General features: G+C 48.1%; 1 protein-coding gene across 1 annotated transcript in view; it reads right to left on the bottom strand.

Annotated features, from left to right (window-relative positions):
• Positions 1-321: 321 nt before the first annotated feature.
• TSFM (Ts translation elongation factor, mitochondrial) overlaps positions 322-12227 on the bottom strand; it is a 31643-nt gene continuing 19737 nt past the window's right edge. The window contains exons 5-6 of the mRNA XM_063444780.1: positions 2197-2275; positions 322-834 (exon numbers count right to left, since the gene is read on the bottom strand). Coding sequence (XP_063300850.1) covers positions 419-834; positions 2197-2275 — 495 coding nt within the window. The 3' untranslated portion in view covers positions 322-418. The remainder of the gene's footprint in view (positions 835-2196; positions 2276-12227) is intronic.

Genomic DNA, 12227 nt, shown 5'->3' with positions numbered 1-12227 from the left:
TGCGCACTAATCCAACGAATGATAACAAGCATCCTTCTGCCCATTTAAAGGGACACTATAGTCACCCAGATTACTTAATCTCATTGAAGTGGTCTGGGAGTAGAGTCCCTATCCCACTTATTCCTGCAATGTAAATCCTTGTGTGAGGACATCCAGCGTCAGTAAAATCCCCATAGGAAAGCATTGAATGCTTGTGTCTGTAAGAAAAGCTATTTGTCTGTAACAGAATTTGTACAAACTTCTAACTGCCACATACTTTGATGTTTAAAGAAATAAAAAAAAGGGAGTCCTAAAATTATATAGCACTCTTGCTAGATATGATTATATTTCAGTTTTGATTTATTTTGCAATGCAGAGTAAAAAAGTAAATCTGTTAATTCAACAACTATGTAGATCTATGTAGATACATTAGTTATAACTAGCTTGCTTCAGCAGCTTCTGTTTCTTCTCCACATTCAAATCGTACAAAGTCCAGCACATGTACACCTCGTGGCTGTATATACTGCCCCACTGTTACGCTGGGCTCCAAGAGATAGGGCTGGGACAACATTCTGGTCTCCGTATCACCACTTGACTCATCTTCTAGGGATCCCAATGACAGAGGACTCATGCCAACTACGTGCTGGCCCATCCTGCGACCAAGTTCAGAGAGATTGCCTTTAAAGTTGCGATCGGCTTGACATATTACTAGCGCCCCATACTTGCCAAAGGACATGTTGGCCAAGGAAGGTAGAGCAACAGGAAGAGCACCATGCACATAGGAACCAATGAAAAGGTCTGATGGAGCCATCACCCAGGTAGCTCTCTTCAATGCCATATTTTCACCAAGCTTTCCTTCATAAGACAAAGAGGCATAATGAGCATAATTAATATAACTTTTTTGTTTTTTTAATACAAGCGGATTAATACTTCTTGGGAGATCGGGGGAAGGGAAAGGAAGGAGGTTAGATAAGGAAGAAACCCCCCCCCCCCCCTCCCCAAAAAAACAGAATAAAAAAGGAACTCTATACTTAAAGGAACTATACTTAAAGGGAAGCTCCAGTCCCCTAAAGCACCCTAGCTTACTTTACAGGAGAGAAATTAGCACAATTAAACATCTCATTAGTAATCAATCTTAAACAGATAAAGGAACGTTCTAATTTAAAAATAAACAAAGAATATATATATATATATATATATATATATACACACACACACACACACACACACACACACACACACACACACATATATATATATACACACACACCGTATATACTCGAGTATAAGCAGAGTTTTTCAGCACATTTTTTGTGCTGAAAACTCCCAACTCGGCTTATACTCGGGCATTGCCATAATACAGACTGGGGCTGTGGGGGCTGTCAGAGCTGTAACTTACCTCTCCTGCAGCTCCTGTCAGCTCCCTTCTCCTCCGCGCCGTCCGTTCAGCACCTCGGTCAGCTCCCAGTGTAAATCTCTCGCGAGACTTACACTGGGAGCTGACAAAAGAGCTGACTGGACGGCGCGGAGGAGGAGACAGCTGACAGGAGCTGCAGGAGAGGTAAGTTACAGCTCTGACAGCCCCCCTCTCCCCCCCACTGAACTGCCAATGCCAATGGACCACCAGGGAAGGAGAGCCCCCCTCCCTGCCATATATCAAGCAGGGAGGGGGGACGAAAAAAAAAATATAATAATAAAATAATAATAATGAAATTAAAAATAATATAAAAAAATTTAAATAATAAAATTGCCCACCCCCCACCAAGGCTCTGCAACACACACACACGCTGCACTCATACGCACACGCTGCATTCATTATACACACACTGTAAATAAATATTCAATTAATATAATTTTTTTAGGATCTAATTTTATTTAGAAATTTACCAGTAGCTGCTGCATTTCCCACCCTAGTCTTATACTCGAGTCAATAAGTTTTCCCAGTTTTTTGGGGTAAAATTAGGGGCCTCGGCTTATATTCGGGTCGGCTTATACTAGAGTATATACGGTGTATATATATATATATATATATATATATATATATTATATCCTTTAAAAACCCAAGAACATGTGACAAAAAAACAAAAACAAAAACTGTTGAACAAGTGCACAGCAAAATTGCTTGTGTCTTTTATGATTTCCAAAGACAAAACACATTTCTGATGGCCAAACAAAAACATGTTGCATCCTTAGGGGGTTAAATCAAGTACATCTTACCTATTGCCACAGCTACCTGGTCCTTCAGTAAAGACTCTTCTGTTTTCATCTGTAAAAGTTCTTCACTGCCCATAAAACCCTGTAACATATTGACAAACATTGGGTCACTATATTCAAATAATTGTAGAGTTGTGTCAAAGCTGCACCCACATGACAATGAAATATACATAGCCATGTGGAAAAGGACAATGGAGGTGATCTAGTAGAATAATGAGTGTAACAGCAAAACCAAACCAAGAAAAGAGGGAAAAAAGGTGACAGAAATGGGAGTAAATGAAATCTTATAAAAATCTAGAAGATGTTTAGAGTCCAAATCAAAATGAAGACAGAAAACTAAGTGACACTTAAGGAATATAGTAGAGAAATACAATTTTATTTCCCAACTTTTTCTTTTATGGAATTCAGAGAAATACACATTAACAGAAATCAAGACAATCATTGTTAAATGAACTGTATATGCTTAAAGGACCACTCTAGTGCCAGGAAAACATACTCGTTTTCCTGGCACTAGAGTACCCTGAGGGTGCCCCCCCCTCCCGCCGGGCTCTGGAGAGAGGAAGGGGTTAAACTTACCTCTTTTTCCAGCGCCGGGCGGGGAGCTTTCCTCCTCCTCTCCATCTTGATCGCGACGTCATCGGCTGAATGCGCATGCGCGGCAGGAGCCGCGCTCGCATTCAGCCGGTCGCATAGGAAAGCATTTACAATGCTTTCCTATGGACGCTTGCGTGCTCTCACTGTGATTTTCACAGTGAGAAGCACGCAAGCGCCTCTAGCGGCTGTCAGTGAGACAGCCACTAGAGGATTTGGAGGCTGGATTAACCCTCATTATAAACATAGCAGTTTCTCTGAAACTGCTATGTTTATAAAAAAAAGGGTTAATCCTAGAGGTACCTGGCACCCAGACCACTTCATTAAGCTGAAGTCGTCTGGGTGCCTAGAGTGGTCCTTTAATGAAATGTGATATTTAGAGATGTCCCGAATAGTTTGCAGCGAACATCGCTTGTTCGCGTTCGCCACGGCGGGCGAACATATGCGATGTTCGGTCCGCCCCCTATTCGTCATCATTGAGTAAACTTTGACCCTGTACCTCACAGTCAGCAGACACATTCTAGCCAATCAGCAGCAGACCCTCCCTCCCAGACCCTCCCACCTCCTGGACAGCATCCATTTTAGATTCATTCGGAAGCTGCATTCTTAGTGAGAGGAGGGACAGTGTAGCTGCTGCTGATTTAATAGGGAAAATCGATAGCTAGGCTAGTGTATTCAGTGTCCACTACAGTCCTGAAGAACTCATCTGATCTCTGCTGTAAGGACAGCACCCCAAAAAGCCCTTTTTAGGGCTAGAACATCAGTCTGCTTTTTTTTTCTTCTGTGTAATCTAATTGCAGTTGCCTGCCTGCCAGCGTGTGTGTCAGGCTCACAGCGTATACTGTGCCCACTTGCCCAGTGCCACCACTCATATCTGGTGTCACAATAGCTTGCATTTAACATAAAAAAAAATTTTTTGACTGTAATATAATAGCAGTCAGTTTCCTTGACACGTGTGCATTTCAGGGCCTGCCAGGGCACAGTGTCACACCAGTGCAACTCATATCTGGTGTAACAGTAGTGTACATTAAAAAAAAAAAAACTAGGGCGGGCGTGGCCTGACCAGGGAACGAACTGGACGTGGCTGTGTAGAGCTCCGGCCCCAACGCACAAAATTCAGCATACTTAGACGGTTAATTAGACGACTATCAATATCCACCACCAAGCATGGACAAGAGGAACCCCAAAAACAGCCCAAGGGGGGGACTGAGGGGGGGGAACGTCAGTCCTGGACCTGATGACTGCCATAAGACCGGGTCTGCGGATCCCCAAGATGGCGCCGGACGGAGCCCCTCATCCCAACCACCCTCACCACACGAGGTGCCGGGGGAAAAACACAAAAAGGGCGAGACGGCACAAATATTGGAGCGCCTAGCCGAAGTGCAGGCATACCTGGCGGGAGAGATAGACAACTCCACAACGGTTCTCCGAAGTGAAATCGCCGCCTTGGGAACGCGCACCACCCAACTCGAGGAGCGGCTGGATGTCACAACCAAGGCCCATAATGCAGCGGTAACACACATTAACGGCCTGGCGGCCCGCATGTCAGAGGCCGATCTGGCAATTGAGGATATGGCCAATAGGTCACGGAGGAACAATCTCCGCTTACGTGGCCTACCGGAGGGAGAGAAGGAGGGCACGTTGCCGGCTCTGCTCATGGCCTTATTCAAGCCCCTACTGCCGGACCTCTCCGAGGATAGATGGCACATGGAAAGGGCTCACAGGGCCCTCCGGGCAAGAAGAACTGACGTCAATTCCCCCCCGAGATGTCATCGTCCGCTTCTTGTTCTTTCAGACCAAGGAAGCCCTGATGTGCAAGAGCAGGGAGGCTAAGATTGTGCACGAAGGAAAGGAACTCCAGGTATACCAAGACCTGGCCCCTAGCACGCTTCAGAGACGGCGGGAGTGGAGGCCCGCCACGGAAGCATTGCGTGGAGCAAATATACAATACTCCTGGGGTTTCCCGTTTCGGCTGATGGCGTTTCGAGGGGGGAAGACCCACACCCTGACTCCCAACGGAGAGCAGAGAAGCTTCCAAGATGCCCTGGGTGTCACTACTCGAGGTAACCTGCCGGAGAGGAGGCCTTCGACTCGCGAGCTGGACACTCTCCCGACCGAATGGCAGGAGGTGGGAGCACGACGGCGCTGACTTCTGAGGCCAGTACAGTATGTTGGATCGGGGGATACCTTAGGCGAAGCAGAGACCCTACAGGGGGGGGAGCCGGGACAGTTTTGGGTGGGACTTGTGAATACCAGGCCCGGGCCTCCTTGGTTTTTAATGCTAGCACTGGGGTCGGGGGGGATCCCGGTGGTGTTGGGGAGAGGGTCTTAGGAGCTCCGATGTTAGCATTCCGATAGTGGCGATGGGGTCTGGGACTGTCTCCCCAATTTTTGTTTGGCCTGTCACTGACTGCGGCTTGAACTTCAGCGCATCGCAGCGGGGAGTTGGACTGGTGGGACTTTGCCTACAGGTCTTGGAGGGGGTTTTTGGTCGCGGGTCTGTTACATTATCCACGGGCTCATAGGGCAACTTGCCGCTCGTACGGCCTCTCCACTGTTTTTGATATGTGTACACAGGCTGGGGCACGGGTGTAATCTATTACTTCACTGGGGAGGAACACCTAATCACCACGAATGGAATGTTTATGCAAAAAACCCATAAAAATCTAAAAATTAAAAACGAACATAAAAATCAATAGAGAGAGCGGTAAACATTAGGACACAAAGGGGATAAATAGAAATTCAAACACATGATAATGAGGCAAGGGGGGGGGGGGGATAAACATAAACATCGTTACATCCCAACAACACACTTTATATAAAAACAAACACTTACAAAAAAGAAAACAAAAAAAAAAAAGATAAATACTGGGGGGAAAAAAATAAAAATCAAAAAAAGGGGATGAATTTTTTTTATTGTTACACGTACGAAGTTAATGGGGATCCCAGACAAGCTACAACCCATAATACTATGGAGCATAGCTGGAGTGACCCAAACATGGCGATGGACACTGGGGGCCACATAACGGCACTCAGATTTAGGGGGGTTAGAGGAGATTGTGGCCCCACATCCCCCCCACAAGGGAATGGTGTGACGGAGGTTGGAAGGGACAGGCCGCCAGCCTCACCCTGCTCTGGGGATCGGAATCCCCAAACCATGGGAATGTATATTGAAATGTTATGTTGTCTCGTTGATGCACTCTTTTTTTTTTTTTTATTCTTTATTTTCGTTGTGCATAGTTTCAGTAACACGTTAATCTTTGTTGCCATGACAGTGAGTGTAAACATATACATATATTCAAGTACAATTGCATGACAAGTGAAATCAAAGCACTTTTTTTGAGTTTGTGACAAGAGTCTGAGTAGTAAGTCAGTCTCGTTTGGGTTCGAGGGTTTGTCTGGTTAGGTGCCTATATGAGACTGCTTGGTGATCCTGGATGTGGATTTCGGGTGGCTGATTTAGCCTGGTGATGTGGGCTGGACAGGGTGTTTGTAGCGAGTGTGATCCCCTGAGAGCTGGGGTTAGTCCCTGGAGTCTTATGCTTGTTCTTCGTGTGGAGTAGATTTGTGTAGGTCTCTCGGTCACCGTGTACCCTTCCGCCCTAGTTGGCGTCTTGGGTGGTCCGGTTTAGAGGGGACTGGGGGTAGGATGTGGGTGTCCCTGTATGCCGTGTGTGTCATCATGTGGGCCCCTTAACGTGGGGATAGCGGGGGGGGGGGGGAATGCTGCGGCATGCGTGGGTGGGCCTGTTCTTGAGCTTGTGTGCAGTACCCTGTGGTCAGTACAATATGTTCTGGTCTGGGTTGTTTTGCCTCTGTGGCGTGTTGGCGGTCTGTGGGTGTCCTGTCTATGGTGTGTTGAGTACATGCTAAACTGGGTCAACAGATAAACAAAGTTATAAACTTAAATGAACAACAAATATGAGTTAGCATGTTACAAGTCAGGTCCCTGCGTTTCGGTCTCCGGCCGGGACGAACGGTCTAATGTTCGAAATGTCCCATGAGTGCTCGGGTTGGTGTCTCTGCTCCTCCGGGGGTCTATTCAGTAATCCGAGTGAGGCCAGGAACTCTGGTGCCGTAGCTCTGTAGGTCTTGTCCTCCAATGTCACTGTTAGGGCCCTTGGAGCAGTCCAGCGGTATGTTATGCCTGCTTCTAGGAGCCTCTTCGTAATGGGTCTCATGGCTTGCCGCCACTGAAGCGTGGCGCGGGTAAGATCCTGATAGAAGGTCGGGCTGTGTGTTTCAAAGTGGAGAGGTGTTTTGTCCCGCAGTGCCTGTTGGAGTCTTTGTTTGTCAGCGTACGCGTGGAAACGGATTATAATGTCTCTCGAGGAGGCTGTGGGTGCCCTGGGAGATTTCGCTATGCGGTATACACCGTCTAGCTCAATTGCTTTAGCCGCTTTTGCTGGCAACACGGAGGCTATTAGGCGTCTAATAAGGTGGGGCAGCTCTTCTGACGCTATTGTGTCTGGGACCCCCCGGATTTTCAGGTTTTTCTCCCGGCCTTTATCCTCTAGGGAGTCCAGTCTGAGAATCGTGTTGCTGTGGGCAGCTTGCAGTTTTTGTGTTTTGTCCTCCAAGGCTAGTAGGCCTCGCTTAAGGTCGGTGACATCCTCCTCCGTCACTCGAACTCGTTCTGTGACGGCCTGTACTTCTTCCTTCACTAGGGCGATGTCTGCATCAAATAGTTTTTTAATGCGGTCATATAGGTCGGATATATCCTGCTTAGTCGAGGGATCTGAGGATTGTGTGTGCACCGGTTCCCCTGAGAGCGACTGGAGGGAGCCGCTATGCCTACTGGAGGGTCGGCCATTTTCGTCCTCTGGTGGGTTCTTGGTGTGCTCGTCGTCCGCCCGTTCCGCGGGCGTCTGTTTTGTCGAGCCGGAGAGCATTTCGCCGATATCTCTCCCCTTTTGCGGGCCCGTTTGTGTTTTGGGCTTCGTGCGGCTCATTGTTATTGCAGGCAAGTCGTCTTCAGACGGAGGTGAGTGCCAGGCCCAGTTTGCAAAGGCCTCTGCGTATTCCGCGGCCTTCCTGAGGTCTTGAGGCCTGGGTGTTTTTCGGAGCTTGCGGGCTGATTTGGCCTTCGAGTCGTAGGTGAAGGGCATGGATACGTTTCTCGTGTGCTCGTACACCTATTGCACCCTTCTCCGGTTGTCGATGGGGCCTGAGTCTATTATTTTTGAGTGGATTAGTCCGTTTTGGGCCCGGAGCTCTCTGATGCATTCTTACTCACAGTTTTTTTCATTGCTGAACGACCCCGGGGTATGTGGGCATTTTACCCGGCACCCTGGGAGAAGGTATTCGCTTTTCATGTTATGGTGTAGTTTGTAACTGAAAAGTCTAGTTGCCACTTCTGTAAGCACAATTGTGCATAGTGGGAAGGGCTCGCGAACCTGCATCTCTTCCGAACGCTGGACGCAGCTGGGATGCGGGGTCTGGACCCCCACAAACGTCTGGCGGAAAGTAAGACTAGACAATGTTGGTGGAGCACGGGAGGTGCACCACTCTTTTTTTACTTCTTCTATTCATCTTCCTTCTTTAATATGCTTTTCCTTCTTACTTCCTATATTATCCCGAGGGGGTGGCGGTGGGACACGATGAAGGGGGCGCGGAGAGAGCAGAGGTGGGCGCGCACTGCAGCAGACCGAGCGGAATGGACTAATGGCAGTTAAAATCACTTCCCTGAATGTTAAGGGACTAAACGGCATCTATTATTTAGAGAACTCAAAAGGATGAGAACCGACATAGCGTTTATCCAAGAGACGCATTTACCCAGGCAGGCTAAATTTAATTTGAAAGACCACACCTATAGCTCAACATATGAAGCTAGGACATTATGCAAATCTGACTCGAGTTATATTCACTGAATCTGACTCGGAGGGACGCTATGTCATAGTCTCAGGCACCATGCTTTCCCATCACATCCATTTAGTTCATGTTTACGCACCAAACCGCCCAGAGGCAGCCTTCTGGGAGACGCTACAGACCAAACTTCAAACATTACACCATGGGATGATCATTGTGGGGGGCGACTTGAACGCAACGCCAAGCCTGGCAGTGGACAGGAGGGCAGGCAGTGGTACTCAAAGGTCCCAGGGGAGGGGGAGCCAAGACAAACTGCTACAGAATTTCATGGCGGGAACGGGGTTGGTGGACGTGTGGAGAGCGCATCATCCGAGTATGAGGGATTACACGTTTTTTGGCCCCACACGGATCCTACTCCAGGATCGACATGTTCCTGGTCAACAATAGGAGCCTACCAAGAATAACTAGCACTGACATCGGGTCCATCACTTGGTCGGATCATGCCGACATATCACTGACTCTGGGGAGGCTATTCGAGGCGACCCCTTGGACGTGGCGACTTAACGCCTCCCACTGAAAGACCAGGATATAGCGACCCAGATTAGGACAGAGCTTGACAGTTTTTTCAAGACAAACACCACCCCAGACGTGACATTAGCGACAGTGTGGGCAGCCCATAAAACAGTAATAAGAGGTACGCTCATAAAAGTTGCAACAGCCAAAAATAAATTTACATTCCTAAATGAAATTCCTCCTAACCGACCTGACCGGGCAGAACAACAACACCAGGGCAACCCGGACGAACTAACTGCAGGTCGACTGCGGGAGGTAAGGTTGGCAATACGCCAGCTGCTCCTAGACGACACGGCCAAATCCATTACATGGTCCAGAAGGACCTTCTACGAACATGCAAATAAAATGGACACACTCTTAGCCAGAGTCCTGAAACCTAGACAAGGGGGACACATTGCATCCATTAGACATAACGACGGCTCAACTAAAACTAGTCCCCGAGATATAGCGGAGGTCTTTACGAACTACTATAAATCCCTGTATAATCACTCACCGGGATCTGAGACGCGGAACGCGGGGGGGGAGGGTGAAGCACTGGCAAAGCAATTTCTGGCAGACTTAGGGTTGCCCAAACTGGCTAAGGCAGGGGTGGACGCGCTAGCGGCGGAAATCACAACAGAGGAGGTGGCGCAAGCCATAGCCACACTGAAAGGGAATAAGGCCCCTGGACCGGATGGGTTTGACGGGAGTTACTATAAAGAGTTTCGGGACGAACTGACTCCCCACTTAGCGGCTCTTTTTAACGAATTTAGAACAGGAGGCACCCCAGATTTAGATATGTCACTAGCAACCATTGTCTTATTGCCAAAGTCAGATAAGGACCCGGGCATCCCGAGTAGTTATCGGCCAGTCTACCTAATTAATCATGATATGAAGATCTTAGCAAAAATTCAGGCGACAAGACTGAACCCTTATTTGGCTACCTTGGTAGATGCGGATCAAGTGGGGTTCGTGCAGGGCAGACAGCTGTTTGAGAATACCCGCAGGAATATAGATATAATTTGGAAGCAGAAAGTCACACACACCCAAACTATGCTGGTCTCATTGGACGCTGAAAAATCGTTCGACAGGTTCACATGGACGTATTTATTCACACTTCTGTCCCATATGGGATTCCCTGAGCAAGCTATGACTTTGATCAAAGCTATGTATAGCAATGTGCGAGCACAGGTGAAAATTTCAGGAGCCCCGCTAAACCCGTTTAGACTATACAATGGCACCAGACAGGGTTGTCCTTTGTCCCCGCTCCTATTTGTGCTCTCCTTGGAGCCGCTACTCCAAGCTCTTAGGAGACACCCGGACATACAGGGGGTTCGTGTGGGAGGCAAGGAATTCCTTGTGTCGGCGTATGCGGATGATGTGCTCTTGACGCTCACTGACCCCATCAACTCGTTGAGGGCTTTGCAAGGAGTCCTGGAGGTCTTCGGGGCCGTGTCGGGGTACAAAGCTAACATGACCAAATCTAGCGCCCTCCCGATCGAGATTCCAGAAGTGGAGTTGACGGCTCTTCAGGAGGCACACCACATACACGTAGAGCGACAGTCGATTAAATATCTAGGTATTAAATTGACGGCAGACCCAGACCAACTCTTACAACAGAATTATACACCACTCATAAAAAACAACTCATCAGGGAACTAGAGACATGGAATGAAAGGCCTATCTCTTGGATAAGGAGAATTCATGCGGTCAAAATGAACATCCTTCCTATTCTATTTCCAATCTTTGCCCATACATCTCTCCAAGACGCACCTGGCGCCATTGCAACAGGCGATAGGGAACTTCGTGTGGCAAAATAAACGCCATAGAATTTCGAGATATATATTGCACAGGCCAAAGAATAGGGGAGGCCTCGGATTACCTAACTTATATGGCTACTACGTGGCGACACAACTGTCGCAAATAGCCTTATGGCACTCTCCACCTGGACAGCGGAAATGGGTGGACTTTGAATCACTGATGGTTGGGGCAGACATACCGCAGTTACTCATTTTGGTCCCCAAAGATAACAGACCAATCATTAGAGCCACATGTCCAGCGATATTGAACTCTATTCACATCTGGGATAGAGCTCAGCAGCGATATGGGTTAGCGTCAGCCCCGTCCCCTGTGATGCTGTTTCTGCGAAATAGGGCATTTCCGCCGGGAATGGCAGCACGGAATTTTAGGAATCTAGAAAGAATAGGCCTGCAACGTATACATCAGTTGGTACAGGGCTCAGAGGTGGTAACTTTTGATACCCTGCAACAAAGAGGTCACCTCACGCCTGCAGACTTCTTCAGGTACCTTCAAATAAAAGATTTCGTAAAGCTCCCATGGGTCCGGGCTTCGGCCCAAAAACCCATGACTTTTTTCAAACAAATATGCCTTCGAGACCATATGCCTATGGGTCTGATAACCCAGCTGTACGCCCACCTCTGCTCTGTGACTAACGAAGGGGGAGATCTGGCCTACACGGATCAATGGGAGAGGGACCTGAGGGAACAGCTAGAAGGGATTGAGTGGCAAGAGATCTGGGAAGCCAATCACAGATCCTCAGTATGCGTAACGATACAAGAGCAAGCAGTCAAGACGATGCTTCGCTGGTATACAACCCCGGTTAAGCTGTGCCAAATGAAAAAGTGCCCTACCGAATTTGCTGGAGAGGTTGCGGAATGAAAGGGACATATATCCCCATGGACCCGTGGCTATACCTGCTCAGTAGAACGATAGATGGGTGGACTAGACACGAACAAAAACTCATCCATAAAGTAACTCTAGCAGCCAGGAGAGCAGTGGCAGCGGAGTGGCTTAAACAGACCACCCCACCTATAGCGGGAGTAATTAACAGAATACGGGAGGTATACGTGATGGATGACCTGACGGCAAGAGTTAGGGGAACCCAAAAGCAATTCCAGAAAATATGGGCTCCATGGGAAAATAGCCCCTTGAGTTAAGACACGCAGCAGAATTGAGGCCCACAAGACAACTGAACAAAGGGATACATGACTTCGGTGCTTCCCCCACCCACCCCTACCCTGCATCCTCTCTCTTTCCTACTTCTTTTTTCTCTGATTATGTGT

This window comes from Pelobates fuscus, chromosome 1, assembly GCF_036172605.1.
Source record: "Pelobates fuscus isolate aPelFus1 chromosome 1, aPelFus1.pri, whole genome shotgun sequence".
Classification (NCBI taxonomy): Eukaryota; Metazoa; Chordata; class Amphibia; order Anura; family Pelobatidae; genus Pelobates; species Pelobates fuscus.
Note: the sequence above shows the minus strand (reverse complement) of the source record. Positions and strands in the feature narration are given on the sequence as shown.